The sequence below is a fragment of the Anser brachyrhynchus genome (genome assembly GCF_964034855.1).
Source record: "Anser brachyrhynchus genome assembly, chromosome: 6".
Classification (NCBI taxonomy): Eukaryota; Metazoa; Chordata; class Aves; order Anseriformes; family Anatidae; genus Anser; species Anser brachyrhynchus.
In genome coordinates, this window is record NC_137700.1 from 27,863,930 (window position 1) to 27,881,131 (window position 17,202).

General features: G+C 43.5%; 1 protein-coding gene across 1 annotated transcript; it reads right to left on the minus strand.

Moving 5' to 3' along the window:
• Positions 1-6,319: 6,319 nt before the first annotated feature.
• Positions 6,320-10,220, minus strand: LOC308196929 (D(1)-like dopamine receptor). Its single transcript, XM_080596684.1, has one exon. The coding sequence runs from the start codon at positions 8,226-8,228 to the stop codon at positions 6,858-6,860; it is 1,371 nt and encodes a 456-aa protein (XP_080452810.1). The 5' UTR covers positions 8,229-10,220; the 3' UTR covers positions 6,320-6,857.
• Between the last annotated feature and the right edge of the window lie 6,982 nt (positions 10,221-17,202).

The window sequence follows — 17,202 nt, forward strand, 5'->3', positions numbered from 1 at the left end:
CCAAGTACAGTTCCTGTCTTGGGACCGCTAGAGCTTTTCTTGCACAGGATTTGCTGGAGAACGAGGATCACTGCTGGCTGCGGAAGTGAATCAGCAAGTATGGCTGCAAGTGACGTGCGCCAGGCTGCAGCAAGGCCAGTCTTGTTCTGCAGGAGAGTGCTCATGTCCTGCCCGTGAGCTGTTCCAGAGCTTTCTTCTCAGCTCTGATGTACATGTGGCACGTGTCTTGTGGCTCTTAGCCATAGGCGTGACTTGTGTGTTAAGGGGACTGGCCACCAGGATGCTGCTAGTGTTCTTCAGTTGTGTGATTGTTCGGTTGCTGAAACCACCACGATGAGCATTAGGGAGCATCTTCATGGGGGATTTGCTAGAGATCAATTTGCTTGCATGTGGTGCATTAGGGTAGTTTTGATGACAGCATTTAAATGGCGTCATGCTTTTTTCTTTCAACACCTGCTTAAATACAACTCTTATTCACAGGTTTTGGATGAAGGAGTTACATGTCACAGCCAGAGGATTCAAATTTTAGTGGAATAGCTGTAAAGAAGATGCCAGGGTAACTTTCATTCAAGAACTGGCACAAAACTGTTACAGCATACCTTTTGGGGAGTAGCTGCGAGAAAAGCAAGAAAACAAATCCACCAAAACATTACTGGGAGCTATCACTAATGAAAGGCAATGCAAGCCCTTCTTTGAATTCTTCTTGGGTTATGGATCAGGATATGTCTATTGCTTTTCACTATCTAGCAGTTATTTTACCCCAGAAAGCTAGATATACTTTTTGTTAATCACAGAAGTCATCAGGAATATAGTTTCCTTTACGTTGCGGTAGTTTCACACCTGAGCAAATCCAACTGAGTTTAGTTCCTGTTCACAGGGAAAGCCACCGCAAGATTTGAACATCGCACATAAAACTGAATTCAGTTAGTTCAGATCTAAATATGAAAGGAGTAAGATAGTTTTGTGTTCTCACTGAGGGCAGGCACAAAGATAAACTGAACTGGTTAAAAATGTATGAAAATTTGAACTGCAAAAAAAATCTCTGAAAATTATCTTTAAAGAAAAAGGGGAACCTAGCAACGGCTTCTGCAAATTTTAAAAAATGAAATGTCTTCTCACTACCTAAACTAAAATAAAACTGGCTCAAGATGGAATTTTCTTCTTCTGATTGAAGATAAACCTGCTGATTTCAGTAGAGCTATTCATGTGGAGAAAGCTGATTTTTACAAAAACACGTTTTCTCCAGTCTCTTTATTCACTTTACACTATGCACTTATAAAGATCCTGCATACCTGTCCACGTTTCATTTAATGTTGTAGTTCCACTGATAGGCATTTATTTTATATAGATAATTAGCATTGAAAACGTGAAATCTGGGTATAGGCCAGGTTCACTGGGTTTTCTGTAGTGTCTTGAATGATAGTAGACAAGGATTGGGGAGGGATAACAGATAACTGGAATATTTTTAAATATTAATAAATTAGGAAAAACATCTGTCTTTTAATGTCTTTGTACCTGATATTTCTTTGGTGTAAATTTAAGAGAAATAAAATCTTGAGGGGTAGCTGCTACCCAGGGGGTATGTTCTGCTGCATGTCCCTTAGCAGGAGGAAAGGTGAGAGGATTCAGAAAATTGAATCAAATTATAACAGTGGGATAGATGGAGTTGGGAGCTTTGTGGTGGGAGTCATGCAATTGTGGGGATGAAACCACTTACGTACATCAGAGTCCAAGCAGATGGTGCTTAAGACCTGGAAAGCCACTTCAGCATGCTCCCCCCCCCACCCCAGCTGAGAAAAAAACAGTTTATGAAAAATACATTTTTTTTCACTTTTTTTAGCTGAGTAATACTCAACTGATTGAAATGTACTTAATATGGTGTGTGTAGGTGCAGCATCTGAAATCCAACACAGGAGGCATGATTTTGGCAAAAGCAAAACAACAGATGCTTGTGACAAGCGGGTTGTATAACAGATTTCTCTTTTGCAACCTAGGTCAGCTGTTTTTCACCAAAATTGAAGTTGAACTGGAATGTTTAGTATTAGATAAAATATATAGTTATATACAATTGAGGTATTATCTTGGCTTCCTTTACTTTGATATTTCCACTGAATTCAGCATTTGTTAAAGTTACAGCTAATTATAAACTTGTGGACAATAATATTTTACTTACACGAAGTCTATATAATAGCTGCTAAATCAGAGCTATTTACATCCTTTTTTTCATTTGTACATATATTTAGAGGAACTTTCTAAGAACAGGTGCAATATTTATTCTGTATTCAACTCAGCAAAACAACGGCAATTAAGGAAGAAATAAAAGGAGGAGGCGGAGGGAAGACTAATTTTGGAAAAACATCTCCAATAGCTTGGAAATACTTTTTGCAATATGTTAAGGCTAATATAACTGTCACAGCCTTCTGTGGAACACCCTTCATGAAAACATCCAAGTGGAAAAAAATTGAAAAGCTCATATAAATATCAGTCTGAATATGTGACTCTACAGTTTTTTGCTGTATGAAGTGGCTGCTTAGACTTTAGATGGTGGAATCGTGTCTTATTTTGGTGGTGGTTTCCTTTTGATTTTCTGTTGTCCTGCTTTGCTTGTTATCCAACAACGTAGCAATGTGCTGTGAGAAGAGTAAGAGCTGGACACCCTCTCCTTCTGCAATATCTGCGCTTCTGTGTGCATTTGGGAAGGAGAAAGGTGATAGGTAAGAGGAAGGATTTTCCCTACAGGTTGGACGTATGGGTAGACCTTTAATCAGGGTAGATGTGGGATGCTGGGAGGGAGATCTGCTCTTCTCAGGCTTTGCATTTTAGGATTTTGCTAATGAGGCATTTCTTTGAGACTATTTTTCTGTTATTAAGGTTTGAATTGCAGCGGTGCCCCAAGGCTGTGTTCTCTCATGCCAGCTGTCGTGTGGTTTTTCAGTCCCTTCTAGCTCCTGGAGCTGGTGTGCATAGAGGCAGTGCTGCAGCTGGAACATGCTTCTTAGTCAATGACAATCTCAGAAAGTTCATGCATAATGCAAAATAGTGCTACAAAAATGAGATGACAGGCAAACAGATAAGCTATAAAAACAACACAAATGTAAGCGTAATGCCAAGTGTGTGCACGTGTTATAGTTAATCGTTTAAAAGCATTGCTTTGAAAACAAAAATAAACTTTGTCTCAATATGGTGTTCAAGTGCATCTTTCCTGTGAGCTCCTGCTAGCACTGCAGAGGTGCTGGGTGTAACTGGAGGCACTGGCTTGGTCTTAGAAGCAGCACCCTGATGGCTGGTTACTGAACTGTCACCTGGCGCCTCTGCCATGCAGGGGTGTGGGAACCAGCCTTGGTCTTCCCTCAGAAGAGTCTTCATCCTCTTCCTGCTGTATCTCCAGACCCAGAGAGTTCTGCCCTGGGGCTTAAGTTTCCTTTCCCTTGAAGAACATGGGTTCCTTTTCAGCCCAGTTTCAAAGACTCTGCCTCTGTTTACCCTCATGATTACCTCTTAAACTCAATGAGCAGTTCAGAGAAATTTGACAGCAGGGAGAAGGTCTCTGCTGGATACACATCTCTACAGCCACCCAAGCAGGGTACGCAGACGTTTTCTGTTTCTCAAGTGCAATGTGGCAGTGAGGAAGGAGGGCTGCAGGGTAGGCTTTTAATTGACCCCAAGGAGTGAGTGTTCACCTCAGTTGGGTGACAAAGAAGTAGGAGCTTCCAGGAGGCGGTGTTGGTTAAAGCCCTGCAATGTATACTTTGCTGAACTGGAACATGTTTTGGTCACAATGTTTAGACATTGGCTAATAAGAATGTTTAGATAAGGTATTTGTCAGGTTGGACTGTTTTGACACCAAGGATATTTAAAAGCTACTTTTTAGGTCGTTGTGATGTTAATGGTATTGTAAATGTGGAACTGCAAGGCAGGGAACTGAACTGCTTTCAGGAAAATACCTCATACTATGGTGAACACGCATAAAGGAGGATGTATTGATCTGAGTTACAAAAATGTGTTTGAGGAATAGCTCAGTGCAGATGTCCCTAAAATAATAATGTCCCTAGAATAACACCTTCGCTATTTGTGACTTGTTTTGTCCTGCTAAGCCAAGGAAGTTGTGGCCCAGGAATAGATAGCAAAGTCCTGCCAAAGTTTTGCTTCGGAAGGTGTTTCTTTTGATGGACGGCAGTGGTGTAAGTAGGAAATAATTCTGTTTCTTTATTTCTGCTGAAGTAAACCTTTGGCATCTTGTAATAATTTTAATACACCTCATCAGACTTGAGCCTACCAATATTAGTTGAATCTTGCCCAACCTAACTCAGCAGCTTGCCCTGTCATGAGAAAAATATCAGAACGCACAGTCCATCACTATAACAATATCCTAGGAACACAAGTCCTGCTAATTTACTGTTCACAGAGCTAATTGGTCTGTAGTAATGTTCAAAAGCCTTCCCAGTTTAGGAAAAAAATGCACACAATATCAATATTTACATCCTATTAAATCAACAGCAGAAGATGCGGCCCGAAGGACTATGCAGTGTGGCTTTCATATGAAGTACCTGCACTAACATGCCACTTAAAATGAGTATAAACTGTTGATAATATGCAATTTCTGAAATTTATTACAGCCTTGAGAGCTACACTGCATTTACTACAACAGTTCTTACAGTTGTAAAATGTTGTAATGTATATCTGCACATCAATAATGACCATTATGAATTGAGTACAAATCTTTCCAGCATCACTTACAAAGAGCAATTTAAAATTTTCATTTTAAAAAGCTTCTGTAAGGCCAGATTTTTTTCTTAAGCCAATATCCATTCATTCTCAGGTACAATCTGACCTGCTGGTGAACTTTATTTTAAATATAGCCGCAAGAACTGATACAAATAGCTTTTTCAATTCTAAACACAAATATAGTTTCATGATTCAAAGCTAAGGGGGCATTTCTGATTAATCCTAAGAAAAAGTTACTCATATATTCACTGCTTAGTTTCTGCAGGCCATTTGGTTAAACTTTATTAATATATTTTACATTTTAAATATTTAAATTTTAAATTTTCATCAGTATACGTATTAAGTCCAAGACAGACAGGCCCCATATCCAGGGCAAACCTTGTGAGTAGGTAAACTTAGGGAGTAGGTTTAAAAAAAAAAAGCTCCTTTCGAATAATAATTTCTTGTGTGTCCTTGGCTGCCAAAGACTGCCTGCCTGCAAGAATAAAGATGTTTCTGGGCAGGGAGAGCTAAGTGAAGGACGCAGTGAGCTGAAGCTCTTGCAGCAGGGACAGAAGAGTAGCAGGCACAGAGGGAGCTGTGCTTCAGCATGGTGTTTTATCAGGTGTGCCAGGACCTCCCCAGGATGGGGTTTAATGAGATGAGAAGTCAAACAGCTCTAGGACGTAATTTTGTGGTTTTGGAGGAGATAAAAGATGCCAATGCCCCTACAATATGATGCTTTGGTTGTGTAAGAAGGAAGAAATGTAGCAAGGAAAATGGACATGTAGAACGTGTCCATGGGCTTAAGAGCTACACACAACTTAAATCCACAGGGTCAGGAGCAGGATCACTAGATGGAGAGTTTGATTTTTCAGCATGGATCACCCTTCTGAAAGATATCAGCTGTGCCATCTATGAGACCGAATGTCCCAGATAGCTCTTCTAGTGTAAGCTTTCCTGATGCCTCTTTCTGGACAGCTGCATCTTCATCTTCCGTAGATGAATCAAGGTCAACCAACTCAATCATAGGTGACAGAAAAATGGGGTAATGCTGATTAGTGGAGCATGGTATGAAATGGCCAGCAGCAGAGCTGATAAGTGATGGACAGAGAAGTGAAGAACAGTGAAGGGCTGCCATATTCCCTTACCATCTGCTGAACCCTTTTACACATTTAGAAATTAAGTTCCACCTGTGTTTTCCCTCCTGTAAGCCATTCACCACCCATTTGTTCTGCCTCTTGTTCATGTTCACAAGTAGTGAATGCATTCAGAGAGGTGACCTGGTCACTTTCTTTGCTAGGGACCAGGTTACTTTCTGGAAGGACTGGCTGCCTGAACTAGTAGGAGAAAGGCAGGATTGCAGCCATCTCAGCTGGCAGCAGATTATATCGCTTTGGACCTGCAGTGTTAGTTCTCAGACACTGCACTGCTTAGCTACTGCTGTAACTTCAGCCTAATGCAGTAACACATCTAACAACTGGACATGAAGAACCTAGGTCAATATCAGTAAGCGCTGATACCAGAGTCAGACTACCTGATACTGTTTGGGGACCTTCATAAAAGCATCTTGATTTTTCCAGGGTTTTGAGCAGTCTTTGGACTCAGCATAAGATGATGTTTTTATTGAGCAATTTTTATTAGAGTCTAAACACAGATTCAGATATGTAAATACAGACATCCAGCTTTGAAGTAAACACAGAAATAAAACCAAACACAACTTTCAGACCTGTATGATATGAAACCATGGGGGTGGGAGGAGAGCTGCTTTTAGAAATGCAGCTAAATCTAAGTTTTCTCAGTAAATTCATATTATAGAGCCTCATCAGCTGTTTTTATTTTGATCTAATTATCTCACAATTCTTAATAAATATCACAAGTTTGATAAAAGAGTAGGGCAAACGAATTTACAGGAAATGTCTGCCTACTATTAAAAATAGTAAGGGGTGAAGGTAGCAGTGGAAAGAGTTTAATATGTGGTTGCTATACACTTGTGGAATGGACTCAATATGCCTGTCACCCCTCTGGGGTAAGAGCATGAGCATCCCTCAGGCATGATGTTTTTTTGCTGGGGGACGGGTACACCTTACATGGAGGCAGAGCGAATTCCCCCTGTGGGATGGCTCTGCATGGGTGAAACACGCAGCTGCTTATCATCCCTCTGGAACAGGATGACAAGGTCCCTCGCGTCCACCGAGCCCCGTAAAGGGGGTAATAGTTTCCAGGGATAGCTCTGCCCCACAATCCAATCGCAAAATAGCTGGCACATGATGACACTTGGGGCTGCTGCCAGGGGCAGCCTTTGTCTGAGGAGTCCCAGGCTGCTTCTCCGCAGGCAGCTCCTCGCTGCTGTCCTCCCCCCGGAGGCTTACAGCGTGGGGCACAGGCTGCACCCAGGCAGTGACAGCAGTGGGCGGCACTGATGATGAGGCGCCTCCTTCCTTCTGGCAGGTGGTGTCATGGTGATAGGAAACCAGCTCGTTGCTGAAGTTGACCCTCTCCACGGTGGACCTACGTGTGCCACAGCAGAAGCACCTGCAGCCCAGCAGGTTGCTGAAAGCCCGCCTGAAGTCTGCGTTGAAAGCATAGATCACTGGGTTCACTGAGGAGTTGGCCCAGCCGAACCACACAAAGATGTTGAAGGTGGTTTGGCCAACGCAGGCTGACTGCCCTTCGCCGTCACTCTCCAGCTGGCAGAAAGGCAGCAGGCAGTTGAGCAGGAAGAAGGGCAGCCAGCAGCAAACGAAGACTCCCATTATGACAGAGAGGGTCTGCAGCACCTTGGTCTCCTTGCGCAGGGAGCTCCGCAGAGCGGAGGTGGGCTCCTTGCCGGGGGCTGGCCACTGCCCTCCTGCTCGCTCGAGGGTGGAGATGCGGCGGATCTGGGCCTGGGCGATCCGGTAGATCCTGGTGTAGGTGATGATCATGACGGCCACGGGGATGTAAAAGCTGACGAGGGAGGAGGTGATGGCGTAAGTGCGGTTCAGGCTGACCTCGCAGCGCGGCGTCCCAGGCGGCTGGGAGCCCGGCTGCCTCCCGTCCTTGGCTTTGTGCCAGTGTAGCTGCACGGGGACGAAGGAGATGAGGACGGAGAGGGCCCAGGCCGCGGCTATCATGGCACAGGCGAGGCGCTGCGTCATCCGCCGCTCGTAGCGAAAGGGGCTGGCGATGGCCCAGTACCGGTCCAGGCTGATGATGCACAGGTGGAGGATGGAGGCGGTGGAGCACATGATGTCAAAGGCCACCCAGGTGTCGCAGAAGCGGCTGCCGAAGAGCCAGGAGCCCCCGGCCACCTCGGTGACCGCCTTCCAGGGCATCACCAGGACGGCCACGCACAGGTCGGAGACGGCCAGCGACAGCACGAACCAGTTGGTGACCTTGGCGCGGAGGTGGCGGAACCGCAGCACGGCCAGGCACACCAGCGCGTTGCCCGCCAGCGTGCCCAGCACCAGGGCGCCCAGCAGGCACCCGCCCAGGGCCCGCAGCGCCCGCGGGCCGCCCCCCGCCGCCGCCGCGCTCGCCATGGGGGCGCTCCGCCGCCCGGGGGGGCATCGCCGGCCGCCCCCCGGCCCGGGCTACTCACCGCGGCACGGCACGGCCCCGCCGGGGGAGCGGGGCGCTGCTCAGGGCCGGCGCCGGGCCCCCGGCGGCCGCCTGGCGCTGAGGGGGAGCCGCCGCTTCCCGCCCGCCGCCATGGGCGGGACGAGCGGCAACTTTCGGCCTCCGCCTGCCGGCGCCGTGCGGCCGCCCCCAGCCCGAGGGGCCGGGGGCAGCCGGGGGACGGTCCCGCAACGCCGTCGGAGCCCGGGTGTGAGGGAGATGAGGGGAGAGGAGCCGCGCTGCCCCGCCGCCTGCCCTCGGGCACCGCCGTCAGACGGTGGCATCGTGCCCGCCCGTGCCCACGGTGCCATCGCGCCTGACGGGAGCCGTGCGAGCCGCCGCTTCGCAGCGTCCCGCCGGTTCGTTGCTGCTGCTGCTGGTTTTGTTTTAGGCTGAAACCCTGCGGAAAGAGACCCGGGCACGGGAACCTCGGACATCGCTGGTTTGGATCTGCTCAGTCCTGGCTGCTCGCGCGTGCCCTCAGACACAGGCACCCAGGACCGGCACCTGGATGTGTCAGCCCAAGGCGTTTTCGGGTCTATTTCAACAGCCTTCTGCTCGCTTTTACAATTATATAAGTGCTGTCATGTAAACGTGTCTTGCGTATGCTTACAGCCTACTTTAGAGAAAGTATCCTGATGGAAATAGGCTGTAATCCTTTATTCTGGAAGAATTTATTGAAATTGAAATACGGTAATCCTGTTAAGAGAATAAAAAGAGATTGGGGTGTGAATCGAAAAGATCAACTCGTGTAATTACTTAGCATGATAATCTTTGGAGATTTTCTTTTTTTTTTTTTTCCTTTTGCCTCCAAATTAAAACTGCTTCATCCTCTAGTGTCAATATGAATAATTTCCAGGCCAGAAGGCATCTGATTTCCATTGTATCGTGAAGATATTCGTGGTAATTAAAGGCTGGACCTTTTAAAACAAATTTGGAATAGTAAAGCTGGCAGCTTATCCTGTAGAAATTAGCATATTTAGGATAAGATAGCTGGATTGTGTCAGTTCATAACAGATTGCTAACATTTGGTCGCGTTTTTTAAGATCCAAGTCACTTTGTGCCTTGGAGACCACAGTCGTCATAGTGCAGCCCGTTGTGTTATTTCTGCTGTGGCACTGGAAATTGGAATATGTTTGTTTGTTTGTTACTGTGTTTGTCTATAAGACGAACTCATAATTTAAAGAATTTATCTAGATAAATTTATCTCTGAAAAAAATATACACTTTTTAAAATTTACAATAGCTCTCAAAGTAGCGTAGGCTGTAAGACACGCGTGGGCTGCACACCTTGTCTTATTTGGAGCCACCTGCATTTCCATGTATGTGGATTTTACCAACATCTACAAGGCATAGTAGGTCTCTGACTTTCATTCCAATACTAAGGTCTAAAGGTTTGTTTGTAAGAATTAGCTACACACTTGTTAATTTTACTCGATATGTTTACTCTTATTTAACAATCAATAAAAATGAAAAAATCCTGAAGATCAGAATATTGTACAGAACTGTAAATGAGACAGTAGCTGGAATTAAGGCAACATAATACCAAGAAGTAAAGAGCAGTGCTTCCATATATTCAGCAGACAGCAGCGCTACCGGGATCTGTAGCAGAAGGTAGCTAGCATTATAAAAACAACTGTGTTCATTGTCTCTTTGTATGTCCAGTTTAGCATTCATAAACAGGGAAGTGAATGCAATCAGACTGTTTTGTGCGTGAATGTGTTCATGCAAGTGCCTTACCTCAACATTTTGAGGCTGCTGGCTGACGTCAAATGTAACTGAGAAGTAGAGCTCTCAAAAAATTAATTTCCTATAATTGTAATTAAAGTAAGAATCTGGTTAGAAGTGAGAAATCCTACTAATATCCCCACTGGTAGAAGTCTTCTGCATGGACTAAATGCTTATTAGGCACAAGTGAATCCACACAAAGGGAGATGTTATGAATGCTCTGATCCTAAAGAAAACATCGACAGACGCGTTCATCTTCTTAGATACCAGGAGGCATCTGCAAGATGTAAATGCTTAAGAAACTGTACAGTGAGTCAGTGGCAAAGACAGGAATAGAAACATTGCCCTACTCATATCCTATATTGGGCATAGTGGAGTGGAGAGCAAGCTTATTGGAGAGAGGGGAAAGAGAAACAGTGAAAAACACAATGCTGTGTGAAAATGGGTGTGTGCAGTGTATTGAAAATGCTGCAAACTTGGTCTTTAAAGTGTGTAGATGTTTCATGCATTAAGCTTACTCAGGGCAGAATGAGAAGGGTCTGAGCAAAATGGTGTAGAAGATACTAACTGACTGGATAAACAGCCTCTTGTGACTCCAGAATATTTGCAAGCTCATTCCATCTGTGAAAAAATAAACTTACCAGAGAACAAATGTAAAACATATTGCAATGCATATGAATGTATATAGTCCCTCTATATTGTACATTTTAAAAATGTCATCATATTGAAAAGCTGTCTGCCTCCAAGAATGGAAAGCAGGAAGTCTGGTCAGCGAGACCTTAGCAAGAAACCAAAACCGGTTGCCTTCTCCCTCCCCTTCCCTTCTCTTTCTCATACTTCTCCCTTGTGAAACTTTCTCATCCTAGACTGAGAGCTCACACATTTGTAGCACACATTATGATTAAGAGGAGATCTGATTCAGAACTTAAAATGAAGCCTTTCATAGTGTACTGTTGCTGCATTTGGAGCACAAGCCTCTGTGTAGGACCCCAGTGCTCCAGCTGGCTGGACAACTGAAGCGGGCGGAAACTGAGCGCTCTGCCAGGCTGCGGTGCCTCAGCCCAAGGCACGAGGTGTCCCCTGGGAGGGCACCACAGCCCTCGCTGGCAGCAGCGGCCTCGAGCAGGTCAGTAACGTGTCCGTTTTCCAGTGCCAGTCACCACTGCTTTGTCAAGTGAATGTAATACCAACAGCGGTCAGCTGGAGAGTTCAATTGGTTTGGATACTTCGTCCAGAGGGGGGAGCACTATTATAACCAACTTCATGAAGCAGTATAATTAAATGGTACATGATTACACTTTGTAAAGCTCTATTAAGGTGTTGGCAGAATGATGCTCTGAATAAGTAAGCTGTCTTCCTTGCATTCTTAAAAACCACTGGCAGTGTCTGAATTACACTAAACTGGGTTTTGTGGTTGCTTTTACAGCTACTGCTTGTGACTGTTACAGCTGTGCTTGTGATTTTAAATGTCTTGCAAGAAAATGTCACATAGCATTGAAGGCAATAATGTAACATCTGAAACAAATATGATCATCTCTTACCTATCTATCCATCCACCTATTTATTTTGCTCCATGTAGCTAAAGAATATATCCAATTCTGCACATAGGTGTGTACTTATATATGTGTTTGTGTACCTATCACCCTCCTTTAGAAGTTTTATTCTTGCTTTCATTGCTATGTGAATTTTATGAGCTTGATCATATACTGAGACTGCCAATCTATTGGCATAATGAATCCAGCATTTACCGTTGAAAGTAAATGATATTTTTGTTACAGAGATATGGATTAGCCATACAAATGATATTTTTGTTACAGAGATATGGATTAGCCGTATGATAGAATTGGAAGTCACTGAATAATTCATTGTTTCAGAAACTGTCTAGACAAGTTAAAGAAAGAATAACTAAATCAACAGCTAAGTATCAAGAGCATGCTTAGTCTGCTCAGGCGTAATAGAAATAACTTGAATCCGTGATGTCCAATACAGAGTCCACTGTAGCTCTTCACATCATTTGAAGTTAGTACAGTTCTTAAAGCGATTTCACTGAGAGCTGCTTAGTAATCAGCTCTTGAATTTGGAATACCTTTAAGGTTAAGTAAGGGTAATAAAAGTGATGTACACCTAACTGAAATACTTTTCTGGGAGAAGTGCCTGTCTTCTCTCTCGGCTATATAGGCTAGAGATGTCAAATTCACTTTTTGGAAAGGCCCTCCTAGCATCACCATACACGATAGCTCATGAAAACCAGGCTGTGGTGATGCCGTGATGCTCTCATATGATCTAATTTGGAAGACAGTCCCTGTTCACCATGGAGATTTCCTGCATAAGGGTGTTGGACCAAGAAGCGGGAGAACAGGCAAACGGCTCTTCCACAGCATTTGCTGGTATCGCCATGCAGCGGGTACTCAGCAGTGAAGATGCCACCTCTTGCACGTTTGGGCCACTAAGCAGTTAAACAGATTTCCATGAGAGATAAAGGGAAGCTTCTTAATATTTTTAGTAGACTTTTTCTGAAGGATAATGTTTAAAGGATTTTTCAGCATATAAGAATAAGCACAATCAATTTAAACACAGGTGCACTATTTTCACAATCCAGGTCTGACACAAAAGTTGCATGTTTTTGCTAACAGTACCTCCTGGTATTCAGAAGTTCACCTCTTTGAATGTCTCTGTTGTTTCTTTGGGCAATAGGTAGCACTGAGGTAAGAATTCTGCCTTCTTCACTGTTCCCCTTTTTGAGCATTCTTATTAATTTTGTCATTTGACATAAGTCTACTGTTTCACATATAATTAATGTGATTAGCAAATGACTACTGTAAATAATAAATACTGTAATACAGTACTTACTGAATACTGTAAATAGCAAGAGTACAAAAGGTATCGAAGTGATAAACTTTTAAAAAAATAGGTAGATATAAAAATCTTTTTAAAACTATAGAAATTAACATTTGAGCAGGCAGAAGCAGTGTAGGAGGTCCAATCAAGTATCACTTAAATTGCAGTTTTAATGTGAACAGCATGAAAGAAAACAACTAATTCAAAGAGCTTGTTTTTCAAATGAACATTTCATAACTGTGCATTTAACATGGACTATCTTACTTCAATTGTTTCTACTTGATCTTTTCTGTTAGCAATAAATATACAAAAAGAAATTTAATATTTCTAGACCTTTTCCTTCAAAAAAGGTCATAGCTTTAGAATAAATTAGAATATTATTGTGATTGAACAAGTGAGTTCAGTGTTGTGCCAAGAAACAAGTGAATACTTATTACTAAATAGAAAAATCATGTTTGTGTTCCAAAACAGGTAATGCTAAAATAATTTGTTTTAGTCTGCTGGGTGAGGCTCAGTTTAAAGGCAAAATCCATCTTCTGAGCATCCTGCATTGTATGTTTTCCAGCACTGTTCCGATCAGCCTCAGTAAGTCAGCCCTGTCTCCAGTGACTTTCTGCACTGATATCACATGGTAGTGCCATCACCAAGTTTTCTTCTATCAGGATGCTGTTCCTCCCATTACTCTCCAGAACTGGTATAAGTGAATCTCTTGGCTGTTTTTCTGTCTGCTGTTCTCAGTGGCCCAACTTTTACCAGCTCCCTGGTTCATCCCTGCCCAGCACAGCTGCAGTTTGCTGCATTCAGGGGACAGCTCAGGCCAAGGAGCTGGCTGGTAGCACATCACCCCGGCCTGCTGATTTGGACTGTCCTGGGAGGGCCGGCAGTGACCGAACCCCAGTATTTCTCACTCAGCACCTTCAAATGCAAATACCTTCATGCAGGTGCTAATAATTGCCATTTAATAACTAAGTTGAGTACCAGCACGGATGAAAGGCCCAGTATGACATTTAGGTATGGTCTAAAAATCCAGAAGCTTTGCTGCCCGGGCAGCCTTGGGACAGGGCTCATGGCTTTTCTGATCTTTGACACGATTTGCTGGCAGGCATGAAGCGCTGCTGGAAGGTAAAACAGCCTGCAAGGCTGCCTGGAGGCGTGTTGGGTTGAGTTGGCTCCTAACACAGCCCATAATTTAGGAGGCAGAAAGATGGTTTCGATGCAATCTTTACCCTCATGTCTGAGCTGTATTTTTGTGTTCCACCACAGAAAAGCCAGAACTTCACTGAACAAAGCAACGCTTCCAGCTGCTCGGGTGCTGTATGACAGCGGCTGCCCTTTTTCAGAGAGGCAGGGCAGAGCAGAGAGCTTTTTGATTTTGCTTTGTAAACAGAAATGCAAAGTACATTACATTGCTATAGAAATCACTACTTAAGTTATTCTAACCAGTGTTTAGTCTAGATTAAAGTAATCAAGATAATAACAATGTGAAAACCAGTCTATAATAAAGTGTTGATTATTTCAAAATGTTACCTCCGTATTCTTTAGGATACAAATGTTTCATTGACTGTCATTGCGTTTATAAAGCAAGCTTTAAAATTAAAATTAAGAAAAGGAATCTTTCATAAGTTTCCAACAGAGGGCACACGCAGTACTTTGCAGAATAAAAATTTGTTTGTACCCACTCGTACTAACTGGTGTGGCAGAATTATCGCCAAATCATATTCAGGTTCCTGTAGAAATTAATCATTTGTGCTCCACTTCTGACAAAAAGCTCTATGCTAGGTTGGGAATGTATCTGCTTGGTTTGCTTCAGAAGATGCAAAGTTCAGTTTCTCAGAAAAGCAATGTGAGTTTTTCTTACTTTGTTTTGTCCAAGTCTCCACAATGTGGAAATAGAAATGTGGAAATAGACAGAAGATATGTGGTATTTTCAGAGGCTAGACTGAAAATGGATTTTCTGTCTACATGGGATAGTGCCCAGCACTCAGCATTAAGAAGTGCAATTTAATCTGTTCTCAAAATGATTTGACTTTAAAGAATTTCAGACAGCCACGACATTGCTTTTTGTTTTGTTCTGCACTTGGGTGAAACAGTGCTTGTCAGCAACGTGGAAAGCTTTCTAGCACCCTGCAGATGTGACACACAATAACCACTGTATTTTAGTGTTTCACAAGGACCATTTTGATCTCTAGTCTTGTTAAAAGTTTGCATGCAGCCGCTGTTCGAAGTGTTTGGAGTACATGGTAAGGCAACACAGAGATGATGTGCAATTGTTTCTGTCCTGAAGAGATGGCCATGCCACTGCCAACTGTAAAGATGACCTGTGTTTGAGGAATAACAACAATTAGGTACACAGAATATAAGTAAGACAGAAGTGATGCCAGCAGACAGACAAAAGCCTTTTGAAGGCTTCACAACCCTGCATTCATTCCCCTTTCTTTGAAGATCCCACATCCCTGCAATCTATCCAACCTGTACTTTGGAACAATCTTAGGATTCCTCCTGAACACTCATTTGACAGCACAAACTTTCTTTTATCTAAGCTAGGTTATTATCCCATACTGGCAAGCAATTGCAAGCCTAACTGGACTATAGCATTTAAGGTCATAGCATTTAAGGGCATTGCATTTAAGGGCATTGGTGTTTGAGGACACTTAGAGACACGCAGGCACAGACGTGGGCACAAAAAATCAGGCCTCCACAGCCGACTCTGGCTACCTCAGGAATTGGTTCAGATTCCATTCTAGTTCTTTATCTTCAGGGCTTTCCTAGACTTCAAGCTTGAAAAGACCACATGAAATGTTCGCAGTGAAGATCCTGGTTAATATCTACTTGGGAATTTTCTCTGCTCAGACAAAATTCATCCTGCAGGAGTCACTTGATCGCGGTGTTATCCCCAGCAGCTCCAGCCACTTGGTGCTCTGCTTTTCTTCTCTAGCAAAAAGTGGAGCAAATCTCCGTTCAGATATAAAACAACCAAAAACTCTTACCTGTAGCATGTGCTCCTTTCCCTGTGGTAGAACATGACAAGCATTAGTTGCACTGGTTACATCTTGACTGCATGACCAGCACTTCCCGTGAGACGCTCCAGCTGCTTACGCTGGGGACCAGCTCCCTTTCAGCCTTTCTTTGGCTTTCCTTCTGTGCATACCCGTGCATGGAGAAAGTGGGGAGCCTGATACACATTTAGCTCTTGACATCAAGTTGGGGTAAAATGAGGTATACCTCTGGAACTGGGAAATGAGAAGTGTTCCTCTGTCCCACAGTTTAGACATAGCCATTTCTTAATGGCTGTACGTACAGCCGTTCCCTAATGCAGTGCTGGGCTGGGATACCATAGTGATGAACATAGCATAAAAACCTGTATAGAATAACTCAGCAACATAAGCTTTCAGTGTGGTCTGGAAAATAGCTCAGGATATGCGTAGGATGCAACACTGGATAAATAGGAGGTGATATTTCTGCATAGTAAATATATGTCTCTTTTTTTTCTTCCTCGTTTTCCTCATTCCTATCCGTCCATGGTGCCAAATGTTGCATGTTGTTTTTTTACAGATAGACAAACATTTCTTAGTAAATACACTCAACAAGTAGCCTTAAGAAATAATGCGCTTTAGAAGTTTCGCCCCTTTTGCCCGGCCTGTGATTAGCCCCAGTTGTACTGGCTGTGCCTGGCTGCACCATTTCCTAAGGGCCCGTCTGCCAGTTTTGCACAGCTTAAGCACAGAGCAGTAAATTGAACCTTACCCTTTCCAACCGCTCCCTGTTATTCTGTTTGCCCAAGATAAGGGAGGCCTGTTCTTTTAAGGATAAACTTTTGTTTACTGCTGCTCAGGACCTGGTTCAGCATTCACAAGCAGCACTTTGTAAACTGAGGCAGGCAACTCTTGCTTCTGGCTATTTATTCATGCCTGCTTCACCCAGCTTCATGTGCTGCAAAACCAACAGAACTGCTGGGGCTGTAAAATGACACAGCAAAAAATTAAGATATTTTCCAGCCATATCAATTCATCAGTCTGATTCTTTGCATTGCCACACAACCAGCTGAGGTGGCATAACAACAGGCAAGATTAAGAAGGTGAATGCGTGACCAGGAGCTGGGGTACAGCTCAATTCCCCATTGCTGCTGGGGAATTATTTCCTCTTTCTACCATTTGGTCTTACAGACTGTGACAATTTCTTCAACTTTCCATGACAGGTTTGAAAGCTTCTATGCTGGTTAAATCTCAACAGAATAGTTTATAATGAAATTCAATTAAAATTTTTCATCTGCACGTAGTTCTAAACCCAGTTCAGTTCTTACTGAGGTCAAGAGGAAGGACTGTTTCATCTGTTA